Here is a 14,774-nt window from a genome sequence, read left to right as displayed (position 1 = left end):
CTTTAAATCCTCAATCAGTGCTTTCAACCATTAAAACAAAATATGACATCAAATATTTACAAAGATGCACAGCTTGATGACCTTTCCTTTCTATCTTCTAAAGATTTTTATTGCGATCCCCCAGCAGGGTATCTCTTCTTTTTATTATGATGTTTACTGAAGAAGAGGAAGCAGAGGCAGCCCACCTGTTACCTGACACATGCCATTATCCACTCCCACACAGAGAGTTTGACAGTAGAACTAAAAATAATCACCAGAATGCCAGAGAATATTTAAGATCATAGAAGCAATTGACAGGCTCCTTTTTCCAAGCTCTCACAAATTTTAGGATAAAACATATGGAATATACTAGTCTATTTATATAAGAACTCAAAAATAATGTATGAGTTGGTTGCTTGTTCTACATAAAGCACTGTGTTTTGCTGATGCATTTTAAATGTCACTCAAACCTGACAAAATAATGGTAGTGGAGGAGGATGGTGTTGATTGCTTTGTTTTTGCTTTCGTAAATATTTATGAACATTATTCAAGTATTTTCAGTCAGCACAGTTATTCCTATGCAATATTTGGAAATGTTTAAATAAACCCCACGGTAGCATAACAATAGAACTACAATTAATGTCTGGTGTATTACCTATCAAGCTAAGAATATGAAGGAGAAAATGCAGGTGCTGTTTAACTACTAAATGCATAATGCTGATGGCAAATAGATATTTCTCCTATGAAACAGGTGTCAGTTTCAATTACTGTTCGTTTGTTTTGGAGGAAAGAAATCATCTGATACATTATTACACAAGTTGGGTGGCTGTTAACAGCTAATATACACTATCACTCTACCCATATTTGAAAAATAAGGGAGAAAAAGACTTGCTCAATGTTTCTTATGGCCATAACACACAGATTCTCTATCATGTGTAAGGCATGAAGAATCAGGACCCCATGTTAATTTACGTTAAGATTTATTGCTCATACACAAAATTATTGCCTATATTCAAGAATCTAGTCAGATAACGGTCAACACTAAGTTGGCACTAGTTAACAGTTAACAGAACTCAAGATGGGTTGAACTTGTGGGAATGTAATGATTCCAGGCTAATTTCTCTCTTGACTCTGCTCCCAGGCACCTATGATCTGGAACAGTCTCCTCCTGTAGACTGGGCCCTTCAGTAATGATCTTTTGGACAGTGGGGAAAACCGAATTTTTCAGAGAATCTTTGGGCAATGATTGTTTGAAACTGACATTGCTCTTAGTTTTGTATGTTATATTTATTTAGTTATAAGCATTGATATTGATACATTATTGCTAATTTCTGTGTATAAGGGATTTTTATGCTGTGAATCAGGGGTGTCAAACTCAAGGTCTGCGCGCTGCACCCAGTCCACAGGGTGGTTAGATCTGGCCCACAGGGCCACCCTGGAAACAGCAAAGGACTTGCTCACAGTGCCTCTGCCAGAGAAAATGGAGCTTGGGAGGGCCACACGCAGCCCCCCCCCCCCGAACTCATTTCCACTGGCAAAGGGCTGCAGAAGACTGTCCTGGCCGAAAACATAGCTTGGGAGGTTGTTTTCACTGGCAGAGGGCTCGGGCCACCATAGGCTCCCCCCCAGCATGAATTATGTCAAGCTGGCCACACCCACCCTGGCCACACGCCCTCTCCCCCTCCCCCGAGCTCAAATACAACCCTGATGTGGCCCTCAATAAAATTGAGTTTGACACCTCTGTTGTGGATGGTTCATTACAATACATAATTTGTTGAAGCTACCATTTGTTGAAACTACTACCATTTGTGGGAAACAACAACACATAAATTTAATAAATAGTGGTAATAATAATTGCTTTGACTTTTATTTGAGCAAAACCTAGAGCACTTTGTTTCGTTGGAACATACCTAACTTAAAAAGTTCCAAAGCAATGATTCAGGCAGGCTGTTCTGTTCTAAGTAAAAAACTAATTCACTTTTGGTTTTAGGCATGCCTTTTATTTATTTTCCACTTTAAGTGCCCAAAGCAATCTAAAGCAATGGGAGCCATATTACATTACTTATATTTTGAAACAAGAACTTCAGTGCAAAATATAATAATACAGCATACGAGAACATTAGTATAGACCAGTGGTTCTCAACATGTGGGTCGGGACCCCTTTGGGGGTCGAATGACCCTTTCACAAGAGTCGCCTAAGACCATTGGAAAACACATATTTTCAATGGTCTTAGGAACCGAGACACCAATTTTATGGTTGGGGGGGTCACTACAACATGAGGAACTGTATTAAAGGGTCACGGCATTGGGAAGGTTGAGAACCACTGGTAGAGACATTTATACTTTCATTTAACAGCATATCAATGTACTAGAATAGAACACAAAAGTACTGAACAGTCCTCTATTATTTCATATCCCTACAATAGGAATTTAGAGTTTCACTTTATTACACTTTCCAACAATTATAGCAACTACTTAGAGCCCACTTCCCACTTATATATGGGAAGACAGCAGGCAAATTACAAATGATCTGTTTCTCTTGGTCTGGGAGGTTTCATAGTATTTCTAGCAGGACTTCCAGATTCTGTTAACAGTTTTATTCCTTATGCCATCCGTCTGGTAAACTCGCGAGATTCATTTTTGTTGCCATGTACATGTATACATCCGAACTAGACTGTGTTATTTCTCTGGGTCATATAATAATATATGCATATATTTTTGTTTATCATGTTTATGTGGTGCATATTGGCAGTGATGACCCTTTGAGAGCTGTATGCATTTAATGTATGCCAATTAGTGTACATTTAAACTGATAATAAAGTTATTCTAAAGTCTAAGTTCTAAGTCAAAATGCAATGCTGACACTGAAGGCGTCAGCTCCATATATCTTACCAAAGTTCCTCAAAGTAAGAGTGTCAATGGACCAAACTTATAATTTTGTCTTCCACAGTAACTTGTGCCACTTAGCATTTGTGACAAGGGCTGAGTTTTTAAATCTCCACTAACATAGAAGAGGCCAAAAGGAAGGCAATGGGAAGATTGTATCAGCACACACATGAAGTGTATAAAAGTTTAACTTCTGCAAATAAAATTACATTTAGGTTCAGACGTTGATGAAAAAAATTAAAAGGCCAACATACAGGACATCACTTGCTAAATGCAATTAACTAGTACAAGCATAGGGATTTTCTTCTAGCCATTTTGAAAATACACTGGCCAATCTGAGCATAAAGGCAATCTAGAACAAATTAGCATGTCAAAGCAGACTTATAAGCATTTGGAAGGCCAAGATAATCCTAACTTGAGCTAAATATGGTGGAGGAGGAAAGTAACGATTAAAATATGCCAATTATAATTCAATACAATTATTATATATACTTAAGGCCAAATGATAAACTGTAATAGCGTATTTATAATCCTATTTTGATTTTTTTCAAAAGGGTAAACATCATTGAAGAAAAAATTATTTCAGAACTGGGGAACAGGCATCCCAGCTAGCCACAATGAGAGAAAAATGCTGGAACGCACACAATGACTTCTTGATGCAAAGCCCACCCTTACAGGCATATCAATATGCGACACAAGTACACAAGGCGTAGGGTTTGCGTCACGATGTTACAATGCATGCTTCATCCCTTTCCTCCTCCTAAGACATCTACAGGTTGTTAAATGTTCCTCTCTTGATACTATTTTCTCACCCTGAATTTACTCATCTCATCTTGGAGTTGTTATTTGCCCATAAAGCAAATAGGAGGGAATCCCATATAGATTTACATTGTTATAGAACAAACGTGTGCAGAGGGGTAGAATCATCTAGGCCAGTGGTAGTCAATCTGGTCCCTACCGCCCACTAGTGGGCGTTCCAACTTTCATGGTGGGCCGTAGGGGTTTCCTGTAACTCTGCTTTATACATTTTATAAAGTAAAGTGACTTCCCTACTTTATAAATCACCATTACTGTGGAACCTGTGGGCGGTTAGAAAATTTTACTACTAACAGAGATACAAAAGTGGATGGTAGTTACAAAAAGGTTGACTACCCCTGATCTAGGCATTATTCCTGAGCATAGCTTTGACCCTTTATGAGCATGAGGTCAGGTATCCCTACAATCTTGTATAGTTGCATTTATTAAAAAGGAAGCTATTCAAATATCTAAAAGTATAGGTATTAAGCAATTAAAAGACTGCAACATGAATTTATTCCTGACAAAATATTTTATAATCTGTATTACACAGCAGGAATAGAAATCAAGTCAAGAGCTGATAAATAAATAGCCTGTGTGCAATTAAAAGAAGCAAGTTGACATTAATGAAGTCTTGTAAGTAAGATGTGTGGCACCTATACAGTTCATAAGATATACTGGCCTTTGTTGACTCAGAGCCTAGAGGTGATGGAACTCCAATCCAACTAAGGTTACTATTCAGACAGGCTAATATGCTACAAAATTATATTAGGCATTGAAAAACAAGGTCTCATTAAAAAAAAATTAAAACATATAAAATTGCTATCTCATTAAACAATACAATTACATCCTGATCCTTCAAACGTTCCATACATTATGCATTTACAGCATTTTTAATGCAAGTTCTAATATTCCTAAACATTTTGACTGTTTAAAAGCAAAGGGAAACTGCTTTAGGAAATGTTTGTGTCCTTTATCTAAACTATACCAACAATCATTATCTTGAATATTTTGGCTTATGCAATATATTGGTTGGGACTCACAATGATAAAATCCTCAAAGCTATCACAAGCTCTGAAGTTTATCAGCTGTGCTAGTCATGCATTTAAATTCATTATGAATGAGATCATCATTCATAATTCAACTGTGTCCCATCTGGAACGTAACACCAAAAGGTACCAGATGCACTCAGGACTGCTGCTTACCTGTCACTTTGATCTGTAGTCCAGCTAAGTGATTGTCCTTCTGGCTTTGTTTTATACCATAATCTTATAGCACGAGGGAAGTCCTTTGGCAGTTTGATCCCTGCTTTCCTGATTTCCAAGCTCCAAGTGTCTGTCGTAAACAGAAGCTCACCACAAGCAGGTGCCTGGCTGCAATGATTGTATCGCTGAAGCTGCTCTCTCCAATTATTTGTTGGTAATGTCACAAGTTCGTGCACAATTTGATTCCGAAGATTTCTAGGGTCCTTAGCAGCATCCATTAACTTGGCAGAGCTTGTACATGTCTCGATGCCTGGAACAACAGCAACATCCACCTCCTCGACCTTTAACACACATAAATCACAGCAGTCCAGGACCAGCAAGAAATCTTCACTCCCATGAATCTCAATGTCACAGCAGTTCTTTGAACTAGAAATCCCAGAAGCCTGTTCCCTGTTGCCATGACTACCGTTTTTATCAGAAGTATCGTTTTCACCTTTACCACAGACAGCAAAATCATTACATCCACTTTTAGTTGTGCGAGCACTTGCATCTGGCACGCCGACTGAGCAGGCTTCGGATGTCGACACGCGGCAAGCTTCCTCAGACCAAGAAGGACTGGCTCCTTCCATCTGCTCACTCTCTTCTTTTCCATGTGTTCTGACAGGCTCAAGGAAAATAACTATGGTGCCTTCTACAATGTGGTTTCTAAAATCCACATCCAGGTCTAAAACATAATGTTTTACCAACATGTGGTTAGTGTTGGCCATCAATGGCAGATCATCTGTGGTGATATCTAGCTCCATTTGTCTATGTCTTCCATGCAAAGGAATCTGACTCAATCTTGCTGTTTCCTATACAGGCTCTGCAGCAGAAAAAAATAGTCACTATGCCATGCTTTTCACTTTTATAAAAACCTGTTATGTACAATAATACATATAGCCCGCATGGCAAAAAAAAGTGAAGTGTTGATTTAAATTAGGGCTACGAAAGGGAGCAATGTACACTGGAATGTACTTTAATGAAAAATAAATCTTTTTAATATGAGAAAATCAATATCAATATTAAAAATTTTTGTTATTCATAACAGCAAGGTAACTGCAGAGAAATTAACTTTGCAAACAATACAAATGTCATTTACATAACCACCAGAAAACAAAATTAATGAATCAGTACTGTACTTCTATATAATGTTATCAATTAAAAGTAACTTCTGAAATATAGAAGAACCCACATGAATTTATTGCAATTCAGTTGATATGATCGCTTTTCTAATTTTATAATTTTCAAGAGGTTATCTTATCTGTCATTTTTAAAAGTGTGATTTTTTTTTTGTGTGTGTGTGTGTGTGTGTGTTCAATTTCTTTTACTACCAGTTCTGTGGGCGTGGCTTGGTGGGCGTGATGTGGCCTGGTGGGCGTGGCAGGGGAAGGATACTATAAAATCTCCATTCCCATCCCCACTCCAGGGGAAGGATACTGCAAAATCCCCATTTCCTCCTGATCAGCTGGGACTCAGGAGGCAGAGAATAGATGGGGATGGGGATAGTCAGAGGTAATATTTACCAGTTCTCTAATTACTCAAATTTCCACTACCGGTTCTCCAGAACTGGTCAGAACCTGGTGTGTGTGTGTGTGTGTGTGTGTGTGGTGTATGCTTTTCAGTAAGATTTGACTCTGCAACTACATAAACAGGTTTATGCAGTTTCTTGACAACAGTTTCAGATGTGGTTTGTTACTGCCTTTTTACTTTTGTTCTTTGAATGTAAATAACAAGCATGACTGAAAGCTAAATGGCCTTTACTATTTCCTATACTAGAACAATCACTGACTATACATTACATATCTTGAATAATTACTGTAATGTAGTTTTACATTATGGTTATGTTCCCATATTGTTTCCCTAATATTAAATTACAAGAAAAAGAGACTTGGAAGACTAGGAAACTATAAACACTTTTTTGGGATTGTACTTGAAGACTTCTGAAATTTATAGCTAACTGTCCCATTCCTTATAATATAGATAGTCCTCAACTTACAACAATTCATTTAGTGATCATTCAAAGTTACGACACTGAAAAAAGTGACTTATGACCATTTTTCACACTTATGACCTTTGTAGCATCCCCATGATCATGTGATCAAAATTCAGATGCTTGGCAACTGGTTGATACTTATGACTGTCATGGGATCACCTTTTGCGACTTCTGATAACCAAAATCAATAGAGGATCCAGATTCACTTAATAACTATGTTACTAACTTATCGACTGCCATGGTTCACTTAACAACTGTGGCAGCAAAGATCAAAAATGGGGAAAAACTCATTTAACAAATGTCTCACTTCAGAGCAGAAATTTTGGGCTCAATTGTGGTCGTAAATCGAGGACTACCTATAGTGACAATCCAGGGGTGGGTTCCTGCCAGTTCTAACCACTTCTATAGAAGAGGTTCCACAAATCTACAGTGCCATTTAGATCCGGTTCCAGCTCCCTCCCCCCACCCATCTGCAAATCATCAAGATGAGGAGCAAGAGGAGGAATTCTGGGAATTCTTGTGGTTAAGTCCACAAGTCTTAAAGCTGTCAAGTTTGAACACCCTGGGATTTTCTTTTCTAAAGGGTTAGGGGTGCAAGGGTCTTGTAACTTGACAGCTTTAAGACTTGCGTGCTTCAAATGCCAGAGTTTCTGAGCCAACATTTTGGTTGCTAAGCAAGAGCGTTGTTAAGTGAATTTCACCACATTTTACAAGTTAGCCATGCCTACCCAGTCGCATGGCTGGCACGACACTCCCACCCGGTCACATGGCCGGCAAGCTACTCCCACCTGGTCACATGGTCAGCAAGCCACTCCCACAAAACAGGCTATACCTACAGAAGAGGTTCTAAAAAAAATTGAAACCCACCACTGTGACTATCCCATTTTCAACCAGATTAGAAATATTTCACAAGAAAAAAAAGGACTTTTCATTCAATGTCAATATTTACCTACCTAAAGGGAGAAGAACTGTTGATGAAATTGTCATCCATTAGTTGTTAATTGGTGCAGGTAGTCCTCAGCTTATGACGAGGACCAGAATTTCTGCGGCTAAGCAAAGTAGCTGTTAAGTGACTCACAATGATTTTATGGATTGGTTTTTGACATGGTTAAGCAAATCACTGCAGTTTTTAAGTGACTCATGCGGTTGCTAAGGGAATCCAGCTTTGCCCATTGACTTTGCTTGTTAGAATCTGGTTGGGAAGGCTACAAATGACAATCATGTGACACATATACCCTGGATGCTGCAACCCTCACAAATACATCTGGCTGACAAGAATCCAAATTTTGATTGTGTGACAGTGAGGATGATGAGACAATCGTATCTGTGAGAGCTGTTTGTACTTTTTTCGATGCCATTGTAATTTTGAACAGTTGCTAAGGAATGATGGTAAGTTGAAAACTACTTTTAATGATTTTTTTTGTCCTTTTTTTCAAAAGAGAAGAAGGGGAGGGATGGCAGAATCTAGCAAAATTAATGCTACATGAGAATTTATATTCTTTAAATATTCTGGAACTGAATTCCCTATAATCCTTAATTAGTTCTGGTTATGCTTTCTGGAGTTATAAATATTTAAGTCCAACACATCTGCAGAACACTAGGTTAAGAAACACTGTCCTGGCATGACTTAGGTTTTGAATATTCCTATGTTTTGCCATTCCAAATAAAGATCTGGAATTCGATTTTTAATTTCCTTTTCTCAAATCCAAACAATATATATAATTTTCTGTCACTGAGTTGATATCAGGACTCGTTTAGTACTTAAGCAGGCAAAAATGTACTTTTAGAAACCAGTATATTGTAAGTCTATATCTCAATCATCCAGGTCATGCATTACTAACACATTATGTTCCAACTTACATGTGGTTAAATTGAACAAAAAGCAAACCATATGATTTCTTTTGTAATGGTTGGTGACTTTATTTTCAAATCACTACTAAATTGCATGTGTTCCGTTTTATAAATTAAATGTGTGGGAGTGAAGTACAGACAAGTTGAGTAACTGAAATTCATTTGTGAAAAGAAGATTCTTGGTTCATTTCTCCTCTTTCATTTCTTTCGGCCATTTTTAAATGTAATTTTCAATGTGTATCTAAGAAGCACGTGATACTTCACATTTCTATGCTGCAATTATAACACTATGTATTATATACATGAGAGATTTCACGCTGCTCACAGAAGCAGCAATTACTTATAGGAAACCCCCCATCCCCATCAACAGCATCAGATACAAAAGGGACTCCATTGCAGATCTACCCAGCAGAGAGTTGATTAGTTACCAAAAACGATGGAAGTCCTTCAGAAAGAGGTGCTTCAGAACATTACAAAATAAAATGGTTTTGAAAGCAAACCATTGAGGGTAGCTTTCATAGTAGCAGCACAAACCTGTTTTCACAATTTGGAAAATATACTACACTTCATATGCATTCCTACTGAATAAAAAGACTTTTGCTAAAGAATTTGCACATCACACAAAAGTATATATTTCTGTCTATCATTGTTTTGTTCAGGAAGGGTGAGATCTCTCTAAGTTAGTTGCCTAAAGACTTTTTCCTGCAAAGCCTCACTACTTTAAATCAGAAATAAACCTTTGTGTTCTTAGCCACAGTTCTCTGAGTAAAGGATAAAAGGCTGGATACACAGTTAATACAAGCCATATACTGCTATTTATAAATGGCAATGGCTGAGTTCACACACTAATCCAAAACCACAGAAATGCATATATGGTAATATTTAGTGATCATATAAAGATATGACATGTAAACTTTCCTTCCAGTTTTTTTATACTTTAACAAGCCTGGAAAATATATAAAGAATGCCAGCAGCCGTTGATCCCCTGTGTTCCAAACAAGGAGCCAAGCATGCGGGCCACGGTGACCACACTAGTTTTACTGGCCATGGAAACCAGAGTGGGCTAAAATACACTAAAAACATCTGTGCTCATTCAAGAACTGAGCATTTTGAAACACTCTAGCCAATCCTTTAAATTAAAGCCATGTGGATATGACCTAAAAATATTTTGAAATATACATACATAAACATACAGAAATATATATTACAAAAATCCTCAGACTTGGAGAACTTTAGTGTCTGTTTTCCAAAGCTATGATCTATGTGCCTGGATAGTTTTAGTGCAATTAGTTTAGTTTTCTAATAATATTGTCTACTGTGAAAGAATGCTGCAAAACCATACTCTCTGTAGTTAGAATTGCATTACAGCAATAGCACTTGGACTTATATACTGCTTCATGGTGCTTTTACAGCCTTCTCTAAGCAGTTTTATATTATTCATTTGATGACAACAAAATTTACTGGCATTTAATTTTAAGACAACTAGGTCTTGTTAAATTGATCTAAAAGCAAGAAATAAACCACAGTAATTCTATACCATCCTCACTTACTACTTCATTCACAGCTACCAATGTTAGGGAATATATTCATATGTATTGTCATTATAGCAGATATTAACCATATTCAGGAAGCAGAAGTGGGGGGAGCTGGTGTGAAGGGCTATACTGAGCTGCAATTTCCTAGGAAGGAAGGAGCACATTCTAGAAATGAGGAGAGGGAGACAAGAGGCAGCATAGCACAACTCAGAGATAGATAGGAGAAAAGAGTTTAAATAGCTAAACTTTGGAATCTCCCAGGGTATATTCATTAGGCTGATGGTAGTAAGGTTTAGTCTGGCATGATTCTATCTGTTGTGTGTAACTGTAAACAAATAAAGAAGTGAGCCTTGGCTGAATATATTCCATATTGTTCTTGGGCTTAGCTTGACACAAGCTAAGGGCAAGAGACTGGAAACAGAAATTGAGGAGAAAAGACTGAACGGGGTTTGAAGATAGAAGGCCAAGGCTTGCCTATTTATTTGTCAAATATGTACAAGATAACAAGTATAAGTTTGAACATAAACATGAACAAAGAAAGTAAGTACAGATAACTGAGGACAGTAAGACAGGGACAGTAGGCACGCTGGTGTTCTTATGCATGCCCCCTTTATGGACCTCTTAAGAATGGGGTGAGGTCAGACGGCAGACAGTTTGAGAGTAAAGCTTTGAGAGTTTATGTTATATAATTATATGGACAAAGACTGTCAAAAAGACATATTCCATCAAGCTGCAGCATAGAAAGAGAAAGAATTGGGAATCAGAGCCATTCTGCTGAAAGCCAAATTCCATTTGACCTTTTTTCCCTTTAGCTGTTTAATTTAGTACTGTAAAATTAGGTTCAGACAACATGCTTTGCTTAGCTGTACTTTATTATGGAATAAACTCCTGTAAGATTTCACACAGGTTGGAATTACAAACTCTTATTTACAAACCACATCAGCTGCATTCAGACAATATGCTTAGTCAAAGATAATTAAATTATCGTTCAAACAACGGCTGCATTCATAGATTTACCAGTGTGTGCTCATTTAATTCATCTTTTTGAGTTTGTACACTTTGAACTATACAAGGGCTAGATTCACACATGGGCTAGGTTAAAATGGGGATAGCATGTGTAGCTCAGTGCTTATGAGAACACAATACAATATGAGAATCTAAGTTAATAGGAAGCACAGGATGTGTGATCAGCTAATTCATTACCTCCTATTCCCTTGGCATAGCTATGATAAACCTTAACCTATTTTTGCTGCACTTCCTCGAGAATATCAATGTAGAAGATTGATGCCCAAAGGGTATGTTTTGGCTTAGATTTTAAAATGATTTTTTTTATAATTTTGTAAGCTGCAGTTTATGATTTAGCACCTTGGGTAAACTTAGGTAAATATCCCTTTTCCATAAGGAAGCTAAAATAGCTTTGTTTCAACATTCATTTGACACTTAGATTAGTGAAGTTTTAAAGGTCCCTATGATGTGTATTGATGACTTTTAATAACTATTGCTTTAACTATTGCTGAATTTTTTTTATGTTTTGCATTTGATTTTGTTGTACTAAACCCAAAGTCCATTAGGATTCAAGCAAGTTATAACAAATAAAACAAATGTCCAACAATTGTAATTATTAAGCAAACCATTACTTGTTGCACCATATGAATCATGTCATTTATTTTAAAATTGATACTACTTTGTTGTAGAAAAACATGGGTTGGTACCTAGTTAGCTACAGAATATTCCCTCATTGGCATCAACTCAATGTGTTCCATCTACAAGGGAGAAAAGCAAGTGATGCCCATTTTATGGAAGTGAGGGAGGATGAGGCATAGTGGGACTGGTTTTTATGGCTGCAGTGGTCCTATGGAACAGCTACCCAACAGATACCCAGCCAGGTATCAGGAGAGCTTCCATTTTGATTGCCTTTTAAAAGCTGCTCAAAACATTCCCGAATGCATCTGGCCCTTGATTCCATCTTAGCTAGGATATGATTTGGTTTTATTAACCAAATGGTTTTCTATATTTTATTGGTTTTTGGAGTTTTTATTTAGTGGGACTTCAGGTGCCGACCACAATCCTTTCCAGGACTTTGGTTGTCATACGATTTGGTTGTGACCAAAAGCAAGACTGACTGCACATGCACGCGCACGCACAAAAGGCGTGGAAGGGGAAATCACTGCAGCAGGGAAAATTGCTGCAGCTGGGTTTATTCGGCACCCAAGAATGTGTTTGTGATGTGAGTGAAACATTTAGCGGATTTTTGGGTTGGCACCCGAATTGTTCGTGGTCAATAAATAATATATTAAACCTTAAAATCGGGGATATACCGTGTGTGTGTGTGTGTGTTACACATATGCAGCTCTATACACACAAACATATTTGTACATGTAAATATAAAAGAGTCCCTGTGTTGCTGACTATAGGGGGCGGTATCCATCTTCATTTCAAGGCCATTGATCCAGTGCTGTTCAAAGACATTTCCATTGTCATGTGGCCAGCATGACACACAGAGTTCTGTTACCTTTCCAGCAAAGTGGTACCTATTTATCTACTCGCATTTGCATGCTTTCAAATTGCAGTTTGAAAGCATATAGATAGACAGAAAGACAGGCAGGCAGGCAGAGATAAATATAGAGGTATACTAATTTTTTTTAAAAAAAGGATCAAACTACTTCCTGGAATGGCAATCTGAATTAGGTATTTATTCTACTTTTACTACTGACATTATTATCTACCAACCCTGATGTTAGTTTTATAGATATAGGAGGCTGAACTATCTTGATATTTAGATCATAAGTTTGTGGGTAAAAGCAGTTTCCTTTTTAATATTTGTAGGTAAGCTATTCTGCAATGCCTTTGTGGTACTTAATTAGAGAGACATAAAAAATTTGCATTGAAGGGAAAGTGAATTCCTTCCAAAAAGTGATTGGGAAATTAAAAAGTACTCCATGTGAAAGTGGTTGAAACGACTGGAATGACACTCAAGTGCAAGCAGAAACTTCATGGAGAAGCCTGAGAAAGCATCAGTTTCACCAAAAATGTCTATACTTTTTATTACAATCAATACATTAAGTCTTAGGACCATGATATCAGGATGTAAAAATCTAGACAACCCCTAGGTGACGGAAGAGATTTGCAGAAAACACTAGCTCTTTGCTGCCCTCTAATCACTGATAGTAAACACTTTTTCTCTTCTTAACAGTTGGGAAAGAACAGGATGAAGTACCAGGCCAGAAGTCTTCGGACTCTTCCAGAGACCTTTTCACTTCCCAGTTATATATGAAATATATGAAGGGTCTGCTTCTACTTCCTTCTTGTTGCTTGCCCACATTTCTTCCTGGGCAATGCAATTTCATCCCCTTATTCCTGTCCTTTTTGCAAGATCTGCCATGGAGGGGATTTAATGTGACACCATTCTACTCAAGTGATCACACAAAGATGGCAAATGCTCCCCTAAAGAGTAAGCACCAGAACATTTTACTCTCCCTTTCTTCTACACATCACTGGAAAGTTGAGCTCACCCCACATAATGAACAACCACTGCTGACTCAAGGAACTGATTGTCCAAAGCGACACCTAAAGGAACAACACATGCTAGGCTTTACATAACACATGAGCTAAATAAGAAACTGATTGCTTTGTGGGTTCATGAGTGGGGAAAACATAACCAAAAGATAGAGGGGAGAGGGGGGAAAGGAGCAGGAGGGGGAGAGGGAAAGCAAGAGAAAGAGGGAGGGAGAAAGAGGGGAAGAGAGGGGAAAGAGAACAAGAATGAATGGGCAAGTGGAGAGCATATCACCAGTTCTTCACCCCCCTGCCCTGCTCCCTCTGCAGAGCCCCCGTTAGCCCCCGTCCATCCAATTCATTGCCCAGAGAATCACAGGAGGAGATGCACAAAAGGTAAGGATCCTGTGTCTGTAGGAAAGCATCTGCCAGGAGCTGCTGCTGCTCCTTCCTTCCCGGCCCCTCTCCGGCTGGTTCAACCAAAATCCCCACCGCGAATTCAGGCAGACAGTTAAGTGGGAGCTCTTGGCGTGACAGAACCGGGTCGGGAAACGAACACACTCTTTCCACCGATGCCCCTGCCCGGCGCCCGGCTCAGAAGGTTATGCGCACGTCCCACCCAGTCCGTCTTTTAAATCGACAAGCTCAAAGGATTTGAGTTGGGAGAGAGGGAGAGAAATGGGGGCTCCACTCCGGACAGGCCAGTTCAGGAAGGTTGGGCGAGGGAGAAGGCGACAAGGGGTTCTCCACAGTGAAATGGGGAAAGGAAATTATGGCCAGATTGGAATAAAGGGGTTCTGTGTCCAGCAATATTTCCCGACTCTTCCCGCCGCTCCCCCCTCTCCTTTATAGTGATGGAACCGGCCGGAGGCCGCCCTGTCACAACAAGACCCCGCACCCCGCGCTACAACCATCCTCAGCGCTTGCCGCTCTTTACCTGGCGCACCACCAGCGACTTTTGGTTGTGTTTTTCACCCCGCTCGCCTCGGGTGTCAG

The 14,774-nt window shown here is 38.7% G+C and overlaps 1 protein-coding gene across 5 annotated transcripts in view; it reads right to left on the bottom strand.

Moving 5' to 3' along the window:
• Positions 1 to 14,774, bottom strand: part of AOPEP (aminopeptidase O (putative)) — a 220,715-nt gene extending 205,941 nt beyond the window's left edge. For 2 of the 5 annotated variants that reach the window (XM_032214529.1, XM_032214528.1), the window contains exons 1-2: positions 7,851 to 8,008; positions 4,866 to 5,727 (exon numbers count right to left, since the gene is read on the bottom strand). In XM_032214529.1, coding sequence (XP_032070420.1) covers positions 4,866 to 5,668 — 803 coding nt within the window. In that variant the 5' untranslated portion in view covers positions 5,669 to 5,727; positions 7,851 to 8,008. Of the gene's footprint in view, positions 1 to 4,865; positions 5,728 to 7,850; positions 8,037 to 14,715 lie in introns of those variants that run through there. The other 3 variants (XM_032214527.1, XM_032214530.1, XM_032214525.1) reach the window with 3 other exon arrangements.

Source organism: Thamnophis elegans, chromosome 3 (genome assembly GCF_009769535.1).
Source record: "Thamnophis elegans isolate rThaEle1 chromosome 3, rThaEle1.pri, whole genome shotgun sequence".
In the NCBI taxonomy this organism is placed as follows: domain Eukaryota; kingdom Metazoa; phylum Chordata; class Lepidosauria; order Squamata; family Colubridae; genus Thamnophis; species Thamnophis elegans.
This window is presented reverse-complemented; position numbering and strand designations above follow the sequence as displayed.